The 21,206-nt window shown below is 40.2% G+C and overlaps 1 protein-coding gene across 2 annotated transcripts in view; it reads right to left on the reverse strand.

Annotated features, from left to right (window-relative positions):
- Positions 1–21,206, reverse strand: part of LOC148402164 (metabotropic glutamate receptor 4-like) — a 93,097-nt gene that overhangs the window by 46,766 nt on the left and 25,125 nt on the right. For both annotated transcript variants that reach the window (XM_088368772.1, XM_088368773.1), the window contains exon 2: positions 13,661–14,570. In XM_088368772.1, the coding sequence (XP_088224898.1) occupies positions 13,661–14,167 (507 nt within the window). In that variant the 5' untranslated portion in view covers positions 14,168–14,570. The remainder of the gene's footprint in view (positions 1–13,660; positions 14,571–21,206) is intronic.

Raw genomic sequence — 21,206 nt, forward strand, 5'->3', positions numbered from 1 at the left:
AGATATTGAAGAGAGTCAAGCCCTCACTTGCATGTAAAGGCCCAAATTTCTGTATTGTGATTCAAAAGAAGCTGAATATGAGGCAATCATAGTTTTGACTGTTTGTGCAGAAAGAACAGTAAATGAATCATTTAGTCAGACAAATCTCCACACTTCAGAGTGACAACTGATGTATTCCATTCTGCGAGGCTTCATTAGAAAAATGATTCAGCTTGCACACGTCAGAGCTTTTTTTTGGCCCCAGGTGTGTAAACACTGATGAAATCACATTTAATTTGAGGGAACTAAATTGTCTATTCTGCACTATTCTAATTTTCTAGCTTATGTTTGAAGTAGTACTGTTGCCTTTTTCTCTTTTTTTTCATGATATTTATCCCAATGATTTTGCCATTGTTCCTAGCTCCTGCATTAGCAAGGAATCAGACGGCAATCATTTGAAATTACGTATATAGAAAGGTTAATCTCAAAATGTATGTTAATCTGCATAAAGACTATTTTTGAGCGAGACAGATGATTTTTTTTCCTTTCGTCAACTATTATATAGGCTTATACTTGTTTTGGGGTTTGTTTTGACCAAAAGACCACAATGTCATTTTCCCTTCTATCAAAACAATCCAAAATGCAGTGTTCCAATTTATTATGCACAACAGTTCAAAAGTCAAGTGGATTGTAAAAATAAATGCATTTCAGTAATTCAATTATAAAAAGAAAATACAAATTCTATTTCATGCCAAAATTATGTTCACTGATCAAATTACACGCATTGTTTTTTTTTTTTTTTCTGTGTGAGCTGTGAGCTTTCGTCAATGATTGACAATTGACAATTTATATTTTCTCGTACAAGAAACGCTTCTTTTCATACAAAAGCCAGAAATGGTCAGTAAGAAATTTTACATATTTTGCTGAGGTCATTTTGACACATCCAGGCACTCGAATGTGGCCTATTATCTCAGTCCTCATTCCACGCCAAAGCATTATTCCGGCAAATGCTTTCTAATGGTGCAGCCATGTTGGGACATGGTGGGCATCCAACAGTCATGCAGAACTCGATCCATCTGGACCAAAGTATGCATCACCAAGCAAAACTGCTCGAAAATCAGACGTAACGTCTTCCTAAGACCACCGCAACCATTTCTCCTTTGGTGTGGCCGAAATACAACTTTATGCATGACCGTAAGACTGCATTGAGAGTTCCTTAGGAACAAAGAGAATGGCTTTTTAAAAGCTGCTCACTTAATATGATTCGTTTTCCTCACAGAACCTTTCCTTAATATGCCTTTATCAGAATAAACCCCAGCGCTCTCCAAGTAGCACACAAATTATTTAGCAGTACAATAATTTTCTTAGAAATCCATCTATTGCTTTATTTGGAGTGTTTTTTTTTTTTTACCAGCAAGAAAACTGACTTAAGGAATCTCTGATTTGTTTGATGATTTGTTTAAAAAGAGGATATACTAATTTAATTCTGCATTTAAGATATGGTTCATGTGTTTGGTCTGAATAGAACAAGCAATAATATAGTAGTCCTTAAGCCTTCAAGCAGACATAAAAGACCACAAACGTCAAGTAATTCAAGTTTTGCACATGCCAGAAACGGATAGAAGGTTAATTGCCTCTCTTCGGCTGACGTAGGAAATCAGGGTGAGGGATAAACCAAACGGTACAGTCGCGTTTCTGAGTGCTCTCGGGTTTTAAGGGCCGCACCGCAAATCATTCCGAATTGGGTTACTATCAGCTGCTTGACTGATCGCAATATTTTATGCACGTTAATCTGCTGCCTTTTGAGCATCCAGTCACAAAACAGCTGTTTAAGTAAATCCCAGTAGGGATTTCCTACCTCACTGCATTCAGTAATGATCCCAGTCAACTACCAAGCAGTGAGTCGCTGTCACTGTTGTTAATTAGCTCAGCATTAATAGTCGCACCCCTTACATCCTTACAAAACGGCACACAGATGGTCAGCATTGCTCTCTTATGGCGATGAATTTTCTCATTCCACCGGACAATCCGGGTGTTAATGCCTTTTTAGATGAGATTAAAAACTGTGAATATTTCTTAGCATTATTTCGATTAGATTCATCATGTCTTCAAATTGCTCTATATATTATATATATATATATATATATATATATATATATATATATATATATATATATATATACATACTATTTTTTTTTCATTGTCTGAACAAAGCAATCCTACATATATTTCTTATCATGTTTCCAATTACCAAAATGATCAGTTTAGTATTATTGCAATACCAAAATAAACATCAAGCCAAAGCTCGAAACTCACTAATACACACACCGACTGCAGGTAATATAAATAAATACTGGAAGATATAAACATAACCTTTTGCGTTCTCGAAATGTCATTGAGCATCTCATTATTGTTTAATTAATTGTCTATGGCCGCATCTGACTCTTTTTGGGAGGTTTTGAAATTGATTGAACAGGGAATGTCGGTGACAAGGTATGCTTTCAGGGAAGCACAGGCAATTGTGAGAAATGTCAATGAAATTTATGCTGGTGATGAATAACTCCACTGGTAATGGTGGTAAAATAAATGGCTGCAGGTGGGAAATGATTATAAAGTGCAAATTGGGAGAAGTTTCTTTTCTGTTATAGGTGCTTGCCGGAGACTGCGGTTCTTCTTGTGAATGATACCCTCCAACAATAACAGCACATAAAAACTCAATCTATTTTTGATACTGACTTAGGGGGGGAGTAGAGGACACCCTGGACTGATCACCAGTCAAGTGCAGGGCTGACAAAAATCTTCATGTAAAAATAAAAAATGCAGCATTGTGTCAGTATACGCTGCATTTTTTTTCACATGTTCCCATATTTGAACAGCCGGCACTAAATCCTCTCCACCATTCTTCCACACCCTTAGGTCTGTCAGTGTCAGTGCGCTAAATTACTGTATGCTCACAGTGGGCCGCCGTGCCAGGGGGCATATCAGTAACAGTTTCACTCGCCAGTAAAATGCAGAGGCTTCGCAGAGAGAGACAAAGAAACTCGGAAATATCCACTTCTTTCTCAAACCATGATATCACTGGCAGCAGCCTAATCCATTACCCTCGACGCCCACACTGGAAGGGATCTGTGGATGCCTGATAAACAAACAGGAACAAAGCCTGGAGACTCTTCCCACATTTACTGTATGTTTTTCTGCCATTATGGTTCAGTGTTTTAAGAAGAGGCGGTGGAAAACAAGCAAGTATATTCATCCCTGTTTGCTCAGGACAATCTAAGTGTTGTATGACCCTTATGAAATGCCATTTCATAGGCTGCCTGAGTACCGTAAGATGGTTACACCGCTCGAGCTTCTCAAAGTCGTCTACATCCATTTGCTCAACATCTTAAATGTTTTTGTGCCATTCCTCCCGAACAAATAGGTCTTCGTATACAGATTTCTATCTGGATATATTTTGGCTCTTGGCTGCTCTGCGCCTTCCCTGCTTTTATCTTTCCTGCTTGCTGACTTAATTTAGACAGAGAGAAAGAAAGAAACCCCCCGAAGCCCCCCTGCTGTATTTTCCCCCCGAAACCAAAATTCTTGAAATTGATCGACTCAAAGCAATCAATATTTTTTTCTCTATAAGAAGATCAGGTAGAGCTGATGCCACCTGTCCAGATGGAACGTACGGTATGCGGCCGGCGACACGCTGGACTCCTGGGGGACGAAACTCTACTTTGAAACGAAACTCATTTAAAATCAGACTTTAAAACCCTCATTTGAAACCCTAACCTGTGTTTGAACCCTACATGTCGCCTTAAATGCGGGGCACAGATCGTAGTCCTAATGAAACAGCGGGTGATTTGACCCCCCCCCCCCCCAATCCCATCCCCAGTGCCATCTGTGCCTAGGTCAACTTGGACAAGTCAATAAATAGTTCACCTCGAAGAAACAAATATGGCTAATTCTTGCCCATTGAGATGTCCTACAAGAGATTCAAAGCAGACTTACAATCAACGTCGGCTTGACCTAAAACAACTGTTATCTTTATTTACTCGGCCCTCGAAAAGGCCTTATCGCCTGGATTTTACGCAGACCAGACGGTCAGCTGACAACATCGCCCTCAATCGTTCTTCTTCCGTGACTTTTGCAAGTGGATCAGGATCCCCTGAGGACGTCTCGAAAGTGTTACACCATCAGTCAGGAGACGGCAGAGACCATGTCTGAGAGCCGGGTTTGAATCAGACACATAGAAAGTCGTATGGATATACAAATGCAGCTCAGAATCTTTATTTTACAGTCTTTCTACAGTGCATCATCTAGCAAACTATCAGATGATACATCTTTTTAGAAAGTGATCCTTCACAATCATTCAAACGAGCCTATTGATTTGCACTGGATGCCCATTTTAACTGGCTGTTTTTTCATGTTTCTTGGACAGGTTGAAACCAAAACCAAAAGTATTCCATGAGTGCTCTGCACTCACGACATGTCCAATGACAAGAAATTTGATTACATGTCATAAGAGTGAATGACATACAATTCTATGTTCTCTAAAATTAGACAACTTGAAGCCTTTCAGGATTCCTGAATGGAAGATGATGAGTGTCGAACTTTAGCCAGCTTTCTTGAAAATGAGCACTGGACAAAGGAGTTCCCCGGTAAGTGGCAGGAGCTAATTACATCTTGTCTCCTCGAGCTGCAGGTGACAAGTCTGTGTGTGCGGCCCAATGTTTTTGAACAAATGGAACGAGGATTAACTTGAGTGCATCCTAGTGTTGACAACTAATTCATTCTACTGAAACCAAAACACAGAAGGCCAAAATATATGAAACTTATATAACTCATAAAAATCATACTTATTTAATATTTTACTACAGCGGGTGTGTCTCAGCGTTCTATTTCCCTCCCAGCTGTTAATAGCTTACTATTCTGCTCCGACCTGTGAAAACTTCTGATATTTCACATCTTGGTCACTGCTCTTTGGAATGTTGCTGCGTAAACAGTCTGTGCTGACAAATTCACAGGGCTGTTAAATAATTCAAAGCACTCTGCAATCCATTCTCCCTGCCAGCTTTTAGAGCTCCAACCACCCTATTGATTTGTGTCGTGCCACCTCATTGAGCGTATGCGTATGTGTGGACACAACCAAATTAAAATTTGTTTGAAATAAAAACAAAAAAGGTTTGGTCAGTGGAAGTAGACAAAAGAAATGTATGTGTTATTTAAGACTTTTTTTTTTTTGATGACTGAACAGAATGTAGGGTACTTTTTTGAAATCCTAGACTAATATTTGAGCCCTTGTTGAATATCTCATAAGAACTTGAAGGGAGCTGATTAGCACCACTAAATTATCTATTACAACAGCTATTAAGAAACCATCACTTGAAAAGAAAAAATATCCATGAAGTGATTATTTTTCCTTCCATTAAAAACTGATTAGGGCGGATCCCTTTGAAATAAGTTTCTGAATTAACTTTCAAAGGACAAGGACGGAAATCTGAAAAAATAAAAAATAAAACACTCTTAATGATACATTCAGAGTACCTCGTTCATATCTGCTCCTACAACTGCATGGCAAACATGGCTTAAAAATGCAGTCATGAGTGTGCATATCGCTGATGTGCAAAAAACGGCTATGAATCTCCGGCCATCTATTACAGCGAAGCTTCGCATTTGCTGAGCAGTGCAAAAGGAAATACGATGAGGAAACGATGGAATTGACACGCCAGATTATTGATAGACATGTACTAGTATTTCTATGTAGCGCTTTTCATAACTACGCATAGTAGGTGATGTGAATTGGAGCCATTCCTTGTAACATAAACGAAAGCTTACACCTCCAGTACATGTTCAACTTCTCTACAACTTTAAAAAAGTACTCCTTTGCAAACCCCAATAGTATATTCCATTAAATATTTGATTACTGCATTTTCCAGCTGTACTTGCAGAAAAGAGAAATGGGGCACATTGATAGTGCATGCAGCTGAGTTAAGTGAGTGTGCCTGCAGTCTCTCAAGTTTAGAATCAAGCGGAGACTTGCTAATGTCTAAGATCTGATAGCGGGTATGTTCGGATCGTGTCATTCCTGGATGTGCTTTGACGCTGACCACAGCAGACAGCTAACGTGAGCAAAGCATCCTTTTCATCCGAGGTGACTTTAGGTCCTGCAAATGGGGTAAATAAGGAGAAACTTGGGCCCTTGTCAGTATTCTTGACATTGGCATTGATTGAAGCAACTGATCTTTTTGAGAGTCAGTGTTTGTCTGAATCTTAAATAGTGTCCAATATTAATGCGTGAAAATACACTAAGAATTATAAATATCATTTTTTTGGGGGTATCCAACAAAGTCGGCATCATTCCTTCGCGAGCTAATACCTAAAGCTAAGTTAAAGTTACTTTTAGTAAAGTTACTATTTTTTCCAATAGGTGACAAGCAGGACCTTTTTGGCTTAAAGCATCCTGATTGTGATTGCAGAATTCTCAAATTTCAGAATGGCTCGCTCAAAGACACATTTTCATACATCAAAGTTTCACTTAGCGGTCTATATTTTCACATTTTTAACATTTGAAATCAGGAGGCCATTGTGAAGGGAGCTACTGAATCTGCTAGTTTGGTGTGGATAGGGAAACTCACAAAAGGTGGTCCATGTCAACACATAACGCTTCTAATTGGTTTATGAAGTTCAGGTCGACAAGAAATAAATACAGGGCAGATGTGTGAGGATGTTTCCTTTAAAAAAAAATTAAAAAAAAAGCTGTCTGCTTCACTACAAAGTCTGATATCCTCCATTACCCTTTTTTCCCTTCTGCAATTATTCCAATGGGAAGAAAAATTAAGCTAAATCATTTTAGAGAGTAATGAGAGAAAAATGGAAGGACCGAACAATGTGATTAAATTGTTGCTCGGTGGTGTTATTCCAATTATAACAACTCAAGTGTGAGTCACTATATAATTTCAAGTGGCCCAAAATGAAAGAGCTGTCACGACGATGCTGCTTATAAAAGGAGCACACTCAAAAAACAGCTACAGAGTTGCAGATATTACAATATCTTCCCAATGTTAGGAAGCCTTGTTTAAAATCTATACAACCTAAAAGTGGCTAAATGCTGCCTCCGAACCACACAGTGCCAACATATTTGGACAATTTTTTATGAAATAAAGCTGAGATTATATATTTGAATTTTTTATTTTTAACCAATGGGCTTGTTGACCGGTGCAGGGTGCGCCCCGCACGCTCTCCCGTAAAACCAGCTGCAGTTGACTCAATCTCACAGAGCATAAGCAATATTTCATTGTCCAGGCTCTCAAATAAATCAATGTTTTATTATTGTATTAATTTGTGCTGAGCTTAGTATAGCCAAGCCCTGGGTGACATTTCAATTAAACTTCCAACTGAGACGGCTTGTTTTTGCATTCATATTATTATTTTTTAAGTCACATTAGAATAGCCGCAAATTAGTTTCACTTGTATTATGTTTGAGATCTTTGAGTTCTATTTGATAAAGCATCCATCCATCTATCCATCTTTTTTAACACTTACGCTCATTAGGGTGCTGAAGCCTGTGTTCACTGACACCAGGGCTGAAAGGTAAGGAACACTGGTACCCAGCAAATTGGTAGATTCACAGGATGCTCCCGATTACTCTGCAAATTTGTTCCAATAAGATGAAGGTAACAGCTCAAATAAAATATATAAAAATAATAATTACACAGGTCAACAGAAAATTTGATTCTCCTTACCTTCATAGCAGCCAAACATCCTCTCTCTTTGTAGGTTAAGCTAATATTTTTTTGTTCTTTTCCAATTTGTATTTTATATAGTATTTTTGAGGTGGAATGGTGGTTAGCACGTCTGGCTCACAGTTCAGAAAGTTCAGGTTGGATTCCACCTCCAGCCCTCCCTGTGTAGAGTTTGCATGTTCTCCCTGTGCCTGCGTGGGTTTTCTCCGGGCACTCCGGTTTCCACCCACTTCCCAAAAATCATGCATGGTAGGCTGATTGAGCACTCCAAATTGCCTGTAGGTGTGAGTGCGAAAGGTTGTTCGTTCGTCTCTGTGTGCCCTGCGATTGGCTGGCAACGGGTTCAGGGTGTCCCCCCCCCTACTGCCCGATGACGGCTAGGATAGGCTCCAGCACACCGACGACCCCCGTGGGGACAAAGCGGTACAGAAAATGGATGGATGTATGGATATTATTTTGGGCTTTATTTATTTGTAACAAAATATTAATGTAGTAGATGTTTTTCATTATCATTACAACATTCCCTGCTCCATTCCCTTTTGACAGTGAGCCCAAACTATTGTGTTTAAATTATTCCTTAACATAGGTCAACTCTGTTTTGTGCTCATCTTTGACCAGATGACATTGTCACTGACAGCTCAAGTATTAAAAAGTGAAATGAGAAAAAATGACTAGAATAGCCGCCCTTCACACAATCAATACGGGAGCTGTCATGAAACTATTGATCGCTCTTAATTTAACGTGCTTGAGTTACTGAAGGCTTTCTGATTTCTTTCCAAGCTTTGTTAAAGTCAACTAAATCCGAGGCACGGCAGCCTGGATGATGGATGGTGGGCTGATGCTGAGATCTTGCAGGTTAGACAGCTGCCTGAGCCTTTAATCCCACGCTCTTTTCAAGGATGCGATGGCGCCGCCTCCCTTTGCTGGATTTTGTTCACTAAAATTGTTTCTTTTTGGGGTCTTTTAAACTTTTAAAGACGCGTTAGAGTGGAGTTCCACACGTACATGGCAAACGTGGGCGAGACAACAGCCAGTGCGGCAAACTGACAGCAAGAAATCCTGTTGTGTCTCCCCTATTGGATCTCGTTCCGATTTTCACAGCAATGCTCAGCAGAATGCAATTAAACATAAAAATAAAGTCATTATACCCCCTCCCCCCCCCCCCCCCCCGCTAACATGCCCTCAGTAGACCAGACAGTGCACACTAATTAAACAGCCAAAATTAATTTGTGTGAGATTTTTCGAACGAAGCAAGAAAAAGGTGCCAGAGGAGAGAGGCAGACTGGTGCTTATTGCGAATGTACTTGCTGATTACCAGCAGTGGCTCCAAATGCTTGCAGAGGGATTTCAAAACTTTAAGTGCAAATGGATGAGGTGGAGCAAGAATAAAAAAGGTATGATTTCTTAGAAAGCTTCACTTTGGGAAATGGTTGTGTTTTCTTGGGCTGGAGTTAGAGCTGAGTTAATCCTCACCCTCAAGCAGCTCCCTGTACAAGCAGAGATGCAGAGTTTCATGGATTTGGTGTGTTGAGCTGTAAAAGTCAAATTGAAGGGCAAAGCCCACCGCTCTGTAAAATGATGAGGGTATTTTCTTGTTGCTTGTTTCCTTTGCAACAAAGTTGTTGGAGGAAGAACAAAGTAGTTTAATGGTTATAATATTTACTGGCCATGGTTTGCGGGTTTCAAGGAATGTGTTGTGTAAATAAACTATAGCGTGTTAGCATGAAATTACTTGTTTAATGTAATTGAACTCTGAAACGTAGCCTTTGTGCAAAGGTGCTAAATATGATACAAAGCATGGACGCTCGCTTGTAAGACCTCATGACTGCACGAAGACTTCTATTTTCTACTGCTAATGCCAATTTACATAAAAAGATTTAAAGTTATAGATCAGGCAGGAATTGTATCATCATTTAAACCGACACTTAAGTCTGCCGCTGATAAAATACAAAAGCGCACGTTATATGCTATCCCTTTATTTAATCATCCATCCACTCTTTGTCATGGTTGTAAAACATCATACATATATAAAATGCTATTTCTCAAATCTAGTAAATGAAAGATTGGTGAGGACCAACTAAGTTAATCTAAGCACGAGCAAGTAAAATTACTTTATTTGCATTGCATTTACATAATGCTCAGTGATTGTGTTAGCAAATTATTGCTGAAGGTATAAGAATATAAACTAAAAATGTTCTTGTTCTCAAAAACATGGCTTATTGCAAATCTTCAATCATATTCTTCTACAGAGTCCTTTATTTGTGATACGTGGATGTTAAGGTGTCACACTGTAACCATTAACTGTCTTAATTAATGTAGGCCCTATAGACATGCAAGCGATAACCTTTACATTAAATATTTAAACTCCTGACGGTATTTGGCCTTCGGGGTCCAATGAAGTGTGCATTTTAAGCACGTGTATGCACATTTTGGAGCTTCTCGTTTAGGCTGACAAGTTGATCCAATAAGAGCCTGGTCTCAACACAGTGAAATGTAGGGATGCGTGCGTGCGTGCGTGCGTGCGTGCGTGCGTGCGTGCGTGCGTGTGTATATAGGTGTGTGTGTGTGTGTGTGTATGGGGTGCACCGCACTTCATGCCCTTTGTATGTCTTTAATGAATGATGAGAGGCAGACAGAACTTCTCAGAATGCACAGCAGGAAACCCATTTCTTGGTTCTGAGAGAACCAATCCAGCATCCTCCCTCATGGCTTTGCCGTGCCAATACACAGGAAAGACTTGTGCACACTGTCTGAGCTGGCTTGTACATTATTTACCAAGCTTCTGGGTGGAAGCATCCCACACACACACACACACACGCTCCTCACCCCGTTTCTTTGTCTCAGCAAGTTAATTTCAACACCCGAAACACTGCCTTGTTTTCTGACTGCTGATTTCATATGCCCCATGTCGTGTCAGTAATGCTCAGGTGGGAGGAGTAGCCAAGAGGTGTACACAAGAGTATTGCTACTTTAATGATTCAAGCAAAAAAGTCCTACAAAAAATGTCTAAATTAAAAAAAAAAAGAAATTAAAAGACTGAAGTTCAGATTTTTTTTAAATCAGAGGATGAATGGAAAAAAACTTGCAGCACACAATAATCACTTCGACTGCACCAATGGTCAATTACATCTTACAAAACTAACAAATGAAGCCATGAAAAATTAAATTGTCTTTGTTTACTGACAGTAATTATGCAGAAAAACTTTACTATCAACAATTTATCCACAGACGCTTATGTAAAAGTAATGATGTAAATGTAGCGCATTACTACCCACTTCTGATAATACTCTATTTAGAGATACCTAGATACAGAAGAGGCCCCGATTATAATCGATATATTCTCCACTAACTACTACGTGGTCCAAGTGGTGTAGTCAAAGCTGGACTAGGGAGTTCAAAGAAGGAGCTTTCAACCTCAATCCCTTGGCATCAATTACATAACGGTATAGTAAAATATTCATAACACGCAACCAGGACGGACTCCTGCTTACCCGAGAGTGCTGAGCTAACACTTCACCATCAGCCACTCACAGACCACGGGGAAGATAAAGAAAAGGCCAAAAGTTTAGAGGCTGAAAACATGAAGCCAATTACAGAGGACAAATAAATTATTCCCTCATGAATATGGCAAGCAGCTACAGAAGGACGACACAAATGAAGTTGGCCGGAACACTACATCAAGTTAGATTGCCTTTAGACTTGTGCCAGAACAACGAAAAATGATAAGCAGTTAAAGCACCAACGCAAGCTAAGAAAAATACAATACAGCCGCGAGATTGGAGTATATCGTCTCTGTCCGTAAACAACTGGGCAAGTCACCATAGTGATGTATTGCTCCTGTTTTCAAGAGCAGCAAATTTATTTCACACAAAATGCAAGCTTTTGAAAAAAAAAAAAAAAAGGGTTTAAAGATACCGACTGTCGCGTTGCTTGTGTTATAAAGTGTGAAAGCAGATTCACAGCAATCTGTCGAGAATCTCTCTCTGTCAAATAAATGCTTGCGATGAAGACCACTGTGGTTTACCTATTTATTTGTTTTCGATTTTAACAATAGCAATGAATAAAATGACATCTTAAAAGAAACATTGAGGGGATACTCACATTATAATAAATAAATATACGCATCATTCAAAACAACAGTAGCTTTAGCTGTGTGATTTGAAATTGAGTGCAAAACTGTGTTCAGCAAAAATGCTATTGATAGAATACAAAGGAGCATATGGATCATCACGTATTAAAAAGTCCATACTGTCATAACGGGACGGCAATAATAAATAAAAGTACAGCTTCAAGTTGACTGCTCAGCACGAGATACATGCTGAAAGATGCAGACTAGAGTCTTAGCTTTCTAATGATTAGAAGGAAGTGGGGAGCGGTGAGACCTCCTCACCACTCAGAGGAGTCCTAATTATGGTTTTATGTGACTATAACGCTCGAGAAAAGAGCCGGAACCCGCTGGCTGAGCCGTGTGCCATGTGGGAGCACAACCTTAAGTTTACTTGCTCGTCAATATCCCTTTTGTGGCCTCAAAAGCTTACAAATAATGCCAGCAGAGTGGTTTCTGCCTGGTCTTGCTGATTTTCACACTTTGCTAATCCATTGTATGAAATTCTGAGAGATAATGGACCATTTAGCCAGGCCCATGTGTACTTTTTTTAAATCAGGAAAATGATACTCACTCGCATTATCTTGGAATACCTTGTTTTTATTGACAATATAAATAAGATCTCCCTGTCTGCCTCTTTATCTTTACGTCAGTGGCGAAACTGTCAAATCACGAAATGTCCAAAAACCAAGCTAAATTATCACCAACAGCTCATACTTGCACACATCATCTCATTTACCAGCACTGATCTGTGAGTGAACAACGCCTGAACACCATCCGTCTATAGAACCATCTTGGCCATCTTCTCCTATCAAATCCATTGTTCCCGAGAACACTATGTCCTGTGCTGTTAGCGCTCACGGTGCAGCTCAGTGACCTTTTTGACAGATAAAATTTAAACTAATATGCTCCCACATAGTAATTGGAAGATGCGGCAACACCAAGGCAAAATCCTTCCGACAGAATGCCTGGCCAGTTACGTTTGGGAAGCCGTATCACAAACTTGCTGTGCGTCTTCCTGCCATTAGTGAAATCAATCTCTGCTGATTAAGTTGTAACAGAGTATATGAGGTGTTATAAGGTCTCTGCTGCGACCCTTCTCTTGTAGGTAAAGGGAAGAGGAATAAAGTTTCTCTTCAGAGCAAATATACAGCATCCTCTGAATGGAGCATGTCTGCACGTAGTGGGTATAAAATAAAAGTCTTCACTCCCTCATTAAAATGTCAGGATTTTGTGGTGAGAACAAGAACACCTTTATTATCTGTAATGTGAACACGGAATTGAAACGAAAATTGGAATTTTTTTACGGGGCAAATAAAAAACAACTTGGTTGCATGAATATGCACACCCTTAAACTAATACTTAGCTGGAGCACTTTTTTATTTTATTACAGCACTCTACAGCACATCTTGGCAGGACCATTCTAAAATTACACTTCTGGGGACGATTATTTTTCTTTATTTGGAAGTATGCTTTGGGTTGGCGAAGATTTTCTGCCAAATGAAAATTCAAAGTGATTGCCATCTGATTGCGTCAATCAAAACTAGTCTTTATTAGGTTGGTAAAAGAATGTTTGGTGAAGGTCTTGTAATAATCCTGAATAGCTGACAAGCATAGCTATAAGATGTTTACATTTTATAAACACTATATGTGGTTTGTTTCGAACTACAATGAGACTCGCCATTGATCAATTCTGATTTATTCTCTTTGACACAGTTTGTGGTCTCTAAAATGTCTGAGAAAATGTGTGAAATAAATGGGATTTACGCTGCTGAGCTACTGTCTACAGAGAATAAGATAATTTTGCAGATACCGAAGAAGCGGTGATTGTTGTTGTGCAAGGACTGACCTTAAAGAGACGCAGTATATTGGCCACCATGATTGACACAGAGCTAGCAGACGCGCCGATCACGCCGACCACCCGCTCCGGCTTTGTGATGATGGGCGGCCCTCCGCTGAGGCACTTGACATCGGTCGAGTCCTTCTCAATCAGAGCCTGTACGAACGTCAGCGATTGCTCCAGAGCGTGAGTGTCGCGGGAGCAGGTGTCCAAGATGCGAGCGCCCAGAGTGATGTTAGGCAGCAGCTCGTTGTCATTATTGATGCGGTCCAGAGCGAACAGCATGGCCTCCAACCGGTGAATCCCTTTCTCCTTCTTGAGCTCGCCACAGGCTTTGCCATCATTTCCCCTTGCATGCACTGGGAAAAGCCCACCCAGAGATATGTCCCCATCAATGCGTATTGAGTTGAGGTGCGTGTGGCCAGGCATTCTGGGCTTGGCCGCCCGGGAGGTGAAGAAACAACAAGCAAGCAGCGACAGCCACCAGCACCAGACAAAGCCACCTGGCAGGTTCATTTTGAATCAGCAGCCACCTGTCACCCTTTGACCATAAAAGAGGTGAGCACGCATAAACGCACATGCAAATGCCACAATATTCAGACCAAAGTCATCTTCTTTCCAGCGAGGACACAATTAATTATCCTAGTTCAGGTTTGTTGGGTCTGGCTTTTTCCTTCTTTGCTTTTTCAGTCTTCCTGCAGTGGAATGCGGTCGCTACGTGCACAACCTCAACGATGTAGAGAGAGCTGAAAGTGAAACTGCAAAGAGCATTCTTCGACAGCTTGAGTAGAAAACAAAAGGAAGCACGTTAGCCTTTCTTGTGCTTGTGGGGAAATCACTATGGAGCTCTTGGCTTTCTTGCTGTCCTTCAGGCTGGGGGAAATTCACACGAGGGCCCAGCGGACTGCACGGAAAGTGCCTGTGGAGAAAAGAGGAAAAGCATATTAGCAACATTCAAAAGTAAAGGAAAAATGGAAGGAAATGTGCTTCCTCGCATTAGTACCCCACACAGTTAAAGGTTAATAAATCATTTGAAATCCAATTAAAGCGAAACACGTCTGGCACGTAAAGCAAGGCCATGAACTTTAACTTTTAATCCACATCTCTTTTCACCTTTTTTAAAGTCCAGGTTGGCCCAAGAGATCATGTTTTGGATTTCACTCCTCGAGCGCTTTCCACAGTGAATTATTTTCCTTTTACCTTGAGCAGACCAGATTTGCTGCCATTGGGTATTCCAGTATACAAATGTTTACGACGAACTGATGGTATATTCCCGTCTCAACCCTTAAAAAATATTTCTAGTTCTATACCACTTATCATGGTCAGGGTGACAGGGACGCTGACTTATGAAGAGAGGAGGGATACGTCCTCAACTGATTACCTGTCAATCACAGGGCGGTGAGCTTTGCTTTGGAGCCTACTTTGTTTGATAAGTGTGGTATGAAAGAAGAATGTATCTTTTTCTTTTTGCTGAATTCAATATGCCTTTCTAGGTTTACGTATGATCCAGATCTGACTTTATGGAGTTTCCATGAATCAGATTGGCTTATTCCATTCCCTGGCTATGTTGTACAAAACTCTAACAGCCATACTGAGAGAAAAAACGTTTTAGCCAAACATGTTCTCATTTATTCCATTTCAGTGAGACAATAATGTTCTCTGGTGTTATGTAAACATATTATGTGGGTCAATTCATTTATTGGTTATCAGTCCATCCCAAGTGAATTATGATCGAGTCCAACACTTATCAGATCGAAGATGTTCCAAATGGACGAATGGAATATTCCTTAATAGGCATCTGCTCTTTATATCAATATTCCACTTGCTCAGTATATATAGTGCTTGGGCTGCACATTTCTTCTTGATCTTCTTCTGAGCATCTCAGCTTCGTCAGTACATGTGAGGTTCTTGTATTCCATGCTGCTCCCATCTATGTAAACACAGCCTCCTACTGTGGCCATAGCATGCAAGACCACAAATTCTGAAGCACCATGGCTTTTTCAGTTATTCCACCAAAGAAAGGAGAAATATCTACGTCACTACTCCAAAATAACTCGTTTTCCCCAATTTTGAGCTCGCCTTATTAACGAGAAGGTTTTGAAAGATTTGCATGAATTCTAGACAGCTTTTATGTCTTCTAGCATCCGCATCACTTCTCTTTCTTTTACATCAAAACGGCATCAGAACGATGCCCTGTACACTAACACAGTTCCCATCCTGCTGGGAATGAAAAGGAGATATTTATATAATCTGCACAGATCCACCTTCTAAAACGCAGCATCTATAATGGATGAGTGCTGAGCACTCGCTGGAAAACACCTTGTTCTGAGGAAAAGCCTCCATCTGATGGAAGCGGGAAACCTGGGAACGGTCTCTCTGGAAATGAGTTTAAAGAGACAAACTAAGATTTTATCAGCACACAATCAAACGTTTGTGCAATGACGGCACCTGTCTTTTAGCCATAGGTCCGATACAACTTAACTATGCGATACTCTTACTTTGAGCAGAGAGCAACTTGAAAAACATTTTTCGCTTTTAAAATATATTTTCTTTATTTGAGTCACATTGGGGGCGGGGGTTGTCATATCATGGTGGATTAGAAAACAGATGCAGAACATTTAACGTTAATAAAGCACGCGAAAAAAAATGTGAAAAAATTCCTTTGGAGTCTTTAGAAATGTGTCGAGACATCTCAGCGATGGAATCTTTGCTGCCACCGCATTGCTGTCCTCGCTCGGTGAAACTCAGTATGCACACTGGCACTTTGAGCAGCCGTTTGGTCAGGGGTAGGGGAGGGGTGAGGGGAGGGGGGGGGATTTGTGCAGATAAACATCAGCTGTCTGTAGAGGCCAGGACTTGTGTACCAAATCCAGGCAGGCGCACGTATTGTGCTAGTTTTGAAGCACCGCCACTTCATAATATTTGTTTATGTTTCCTTTAGGAAATGCTTTGGGGTCAGAAGTAAGAAAGCGAACAACTTCAGGGGATTTTTAACTTAGAGAGGGTTTTAAAAGTGGGGCATGGTATAAATCTCAATTCTGACAAATGATTAAAGTTTGATGAGAGTGATTCTCCATTTTGAATGTGTCTTTGGCAAGTCGCCAACCAGCAAGCAAAAATAATTTAGCAAGCTTACGCATGCCAGACGGCTGCGAGGAAACCCTGCAGAACAATTAGCGACTGTGGCGCTCTCGTTTTGTTTTCAAGTCAAAAGTGATTCCCTTTGTGTCAAGCCGCAGGGAACAAAAATGTTGTTGAGGTTCTTCCAGCCTTGATGTGAAATGAACATGGGATAGTTTTACACACATGAAAATAATGATGATGATATTCAAAGAGTTTGAATTTGAAATTTGGCAGATATAAATAAAAATGTGCTTGGTCAGCAGTTTACTGGAACCGCACAGTGGCCTCATTCTAAACAGCACTTTTTTGATAATATATTTATGATTTTATGGTACTTTCAAAACAAATGTTATTTGATAAACGTCAACAGCCCTCAGACAAATAATGTATCCGGGTAAAAAAAAGGTCCCTCAGAGAAAAGCTTCCTCCATCTGATAAAGTTGTTCAAATCCAACAGGGATCCATATGTCCATTGTGACAACTTCAGAAACAGTCTTCAAGTTGAAAGCTTGAAAATGAATATTTGATTGCTGGTCTGCTCAGAACATGAGAAAACATCAGGCAAGCCTCCATTCCATAATGTAGCACTCTGCAGTGCATGCTATTGACATTCAGCAGCATGTGGAAACAAAAACGTAGCCTCTTTGCTTTCCAAACATGCAGCCATTGTTTTCTTTCCCACCTACACCAGGATGCAAGACTTCTCCGCTTTCTTTGTCAGTGACATAAGTTTAATAATTACCCTCATCGAACCGACTATTGTTCGTCGACAATAGCGGTGTCAAGAAGAAGGAAAGGAGTGACACATCTTTGCAATTCGGTGGCTCGCTCGTGGGGTGACAGAAATTAAAGACAACAAATTACTGCGGGTAAATCACAAACATTTCAAGCCAAAACATTTTTAAACGTGTATCAAAATCGCATTAAAATTCAAACGATGACCCAGAGCCATGTTGATTTAGTCCGAGGCAAGTCAAGGTAGCACAAATGAATTGAAAAAGGCAGCGGGCATAAAAATGCGATGCAAAGGAATTTTAAAGGTGGTTCATTTCATTACATGCAATGTAACTTTCTACTCGGCAGTCTTTATCCACACCATCTCAATAAGTGACACCTCTCCACGCCTCCATGATCTTAAGTCTTGGGAACACCCACCATTAGCTCGCTCCACCAGACACGACTGATTCTTATTCGCCCGCTAACATTTTTTTCAAGTAAAATGCAGATTCCATTAACAAACAGTCGGCGCCTGCCGCAGCCCGGGGCCAGCCGGGACTCATTTAATTGGGGAAATGCAGAATAGGACACTTGTCAACGTTTATTGGAAAGCGAATCATTCTGAGAAATGAAATGCTGGAAGCCTGCCGAGTTTTGTCGTTTCATACACACGTTATGTACAACAGGACAGTATGTTTCCCACCCGTATGCTCATATGAAAGATCTGAATTATTCACAGGCAAAACTGAAACGTTACTCCCAACATATGCACAATTAATGCAATAAAGGCATTATAAGGAAGGCAGCTATGATTTGTTCTGACTCAATGTCTTATTCATGACAGAATGCATTTCAAGATGGAAAGGTGATAACAAATGTGGTGTATGTGTATATGCATTTCCAATTTGATGCCAAGAGCAAGACCTATCGAGTCCAAACAACTAATCAAGGTAGCCAAGTTCAGAAGCTCTCTTCAGAAGCCGCTTTTAGCCTGTAACATGAAGTAATACCTAGCTAACCCGTTGCGGAGTGTGCACCGTAGATAGTTTTGCCACAGAAAAGCGATTGCTCCAACGGTGCCTCCCTCAGCAGTGACAATAAGCGGGCATTTGTCAGGATCCCAAATTTCGAATCACACTGGGTGCTTGTAAGTATAGCTGGGCTTTAACTGCACTTCTGGAAGCAGGAGCTATGAATACTGCCTCCCTCTGATTCCCACCACCCTGTCAAAGAGGGTTTCACTGTTGAGCCATGCTTGAATAGATAAAGTGGAATTCTTATCATGAGGGCACCACCATTTACTTCCTGTCTACACAGGCAAGGAGAGGAGCAGATTGTTCACCTCGGGGGCACGGATATTTGGATAGAAAATAGAAGAGCCTGGAGCTTGTATTTGGAAATTTCATGATTGATTATCACCAGTCTAATGTGTAAAACGTGTGACAAAATGTGTAGGCGATGTGTAAAGCACTGATATTCTGTAAATATTTTCCATGGGGACTAAAAGTTTCATCAAGACATGAAAACAGTTGGGAAACAAACAATGTGATTTCCGAATGGTGGCCATCTTGTCCCCCCCCCCACGTTCAAGACTTCTTTCTCCCTGGCATGGTGGATGGTGGATACGTTGGCTTTCGATAGCGCCTTATGTGGGGTGGATGAGAGTTCCAAACCAAATTTGGCTCAGGAATTGACGCTTTTGACAGGCTGAACCAACAGCTTGTGGTGCAACTCACAACAGGGACTGAGTGACATAGATGCCCAACGAGGCCCATAAAAAGTCATAAAGCAAAAGGATTGCGTAATTTGGTCTTCAATTGATTTGAGTGTTTCTAAGAATGTGCACGTTGTGCTGACTTTTAATCTCTGTCTGCTCCTTTAGTCACAGCAGCTACTTTACTGGTCTACAACAGGTGGCCTGCAGCCCACATGCAGCCCAAGCCCATAAAATGAGTGGTATCATGTTGAGTAAAGCTCTCGTGACGTTCTGTTTCAAGGGAAGTGGCCTACAAACCAATGTAAGGACCAGCTTGCCAAATATTGTCCACCAGCACTAGAATGGCTTCATTCATTCTATGAGATCTACTGTATGCAACTTCAAAGACCATCCATGATTTGGATTTAAATCCCATTCCTCTTTTTCCAGCCAGTTTTCTTCCTCTCACCATGAGTGCTTTCCTGGCAGCTGGAGTGTGACCCATACTTGATGTTATGGGTCCAACCAGGAGGAGGATAAATACACTAATATAAACAGTGAATCAGAGGATGTTTGGCTTGTAAGCTTTACATCATCGCTAATGTGGCTGCCAGAGCATGCTTATTAAAATCTGCCGCTTTATTCTTCTAGTGAGCCATCATCTTGGGTTCTGGAGCGGAAGATTCTTGTTGACCAGTCAATTGCTTCAGGCACAGACGTCAAAGTAATCTTCACAGTGAGATGAGTTAGACTTTGGGTGTAATTAAGCTTTTAAGTACATCACAAAAAAACGACAATTAACTTTTCTCAGCTTTCATTTTGCAAATGCTCTCTTTGGCATTCCGCCATGATTATTTATTTGTGTTTGTTGACCTTTTCAAGATTTTCTGAGGTCTGTTTCACCAATTACTGTTAATTGCTTCTTCTTCTCTCAAATATCATTTCTAAAATGGAATTGTACGCTATGGCATTTTAAATGGGGGGGAAAAAAAAAAAAATTATCCGGACAACATATCAAGACAACTCATTTAATTAGATGTTCTTTGGTTTGTTTCCTGTCCTGGGAGAACAAGCAGTTGGAAGATTATTTGTACGTGAATCGTTTCAAACACCCGCAGGAAAAAAAATGTGCTGTTATTATTAGGTTTTTGATATAAAATCAAACTTTTACCTCAGCTTTTAATCTTTACTATAACCTTTTATTCAGGCCTTCCTTATAGGCTGACATAACTGTCACGGTCCATTAATGCCACGTTCCTACAAGACAAGGCCCAGTCAAAGTGAGTTGAGTCTATTTACATGAAAAAGCACTAAGATAGAGCATAAAAATACATCACTTGGTCCTATTTTTATGATGACATACTATAGATTCAGACATGTAAAGCAGGTCGCAAGAGACATGTCATGCACAATTAAAAAAAAAAAAAAAAAAAATCACATATAGAAGAATTGTAACATTCAGTCTAGTACTTGAAATCTAAAAATCAGAAAAGACCATGAAAATGGAAAGATTAAAGCAAAGTAAGTGTTCAACTTTGTTGCCTGCAGCCTGAAAGAAGTCCTTGATGTCCCTGCACGGTAACAGAAGAAACGTTGTGCTTGGCCTCGGGGCGTCTTAAATGTTGCCAGCAGCAAAAAATATATGCGATAACCGAATAAATGAGTCTTAGCTTCAAGGTCTCTCAAATGTTATTTTCCCATGCAAATATTTCAAAGTCAACGTCTTTTCAAATGGCCGAGTATCGAAATGCTTTGATTTTCAGAACTTGTTGCGTAAAAGTCATTTTTGAAAGGTTTCTGTGTGTAGATGACAATGGGTCTTATTCACTAGCTGTACGTATGTAGAAAGTTGTCCGCCAAATGTGTATGCACGTTTGACACACAAATCTATGATTGAACAATATCATCGTACATGTTCTCAAGTCTAAGATTGAAATTAATTAGAAATAAATGACATTATTATTTGTAGTCGGGTTCTGTGTTCAGCGAACTTTTCGATAATACCGACCATCTGATAAT

Source organism: Syngnathus floridae, chromosome 2, assembly GCF_059516105.1.
Source record: "Syngnathus floridae isolate MCC-2025c chromosome 2, RoL_Sflo_1.0, whole genome shotgun sequence".
Taxonomy (NCBI): domain Eukaryota; kingdom Metazoa; phylum Chordata; class Actinopteri; order Syngnathiformes; family Syngnathidae; genus Syngnathus; species Syngnathus floridae.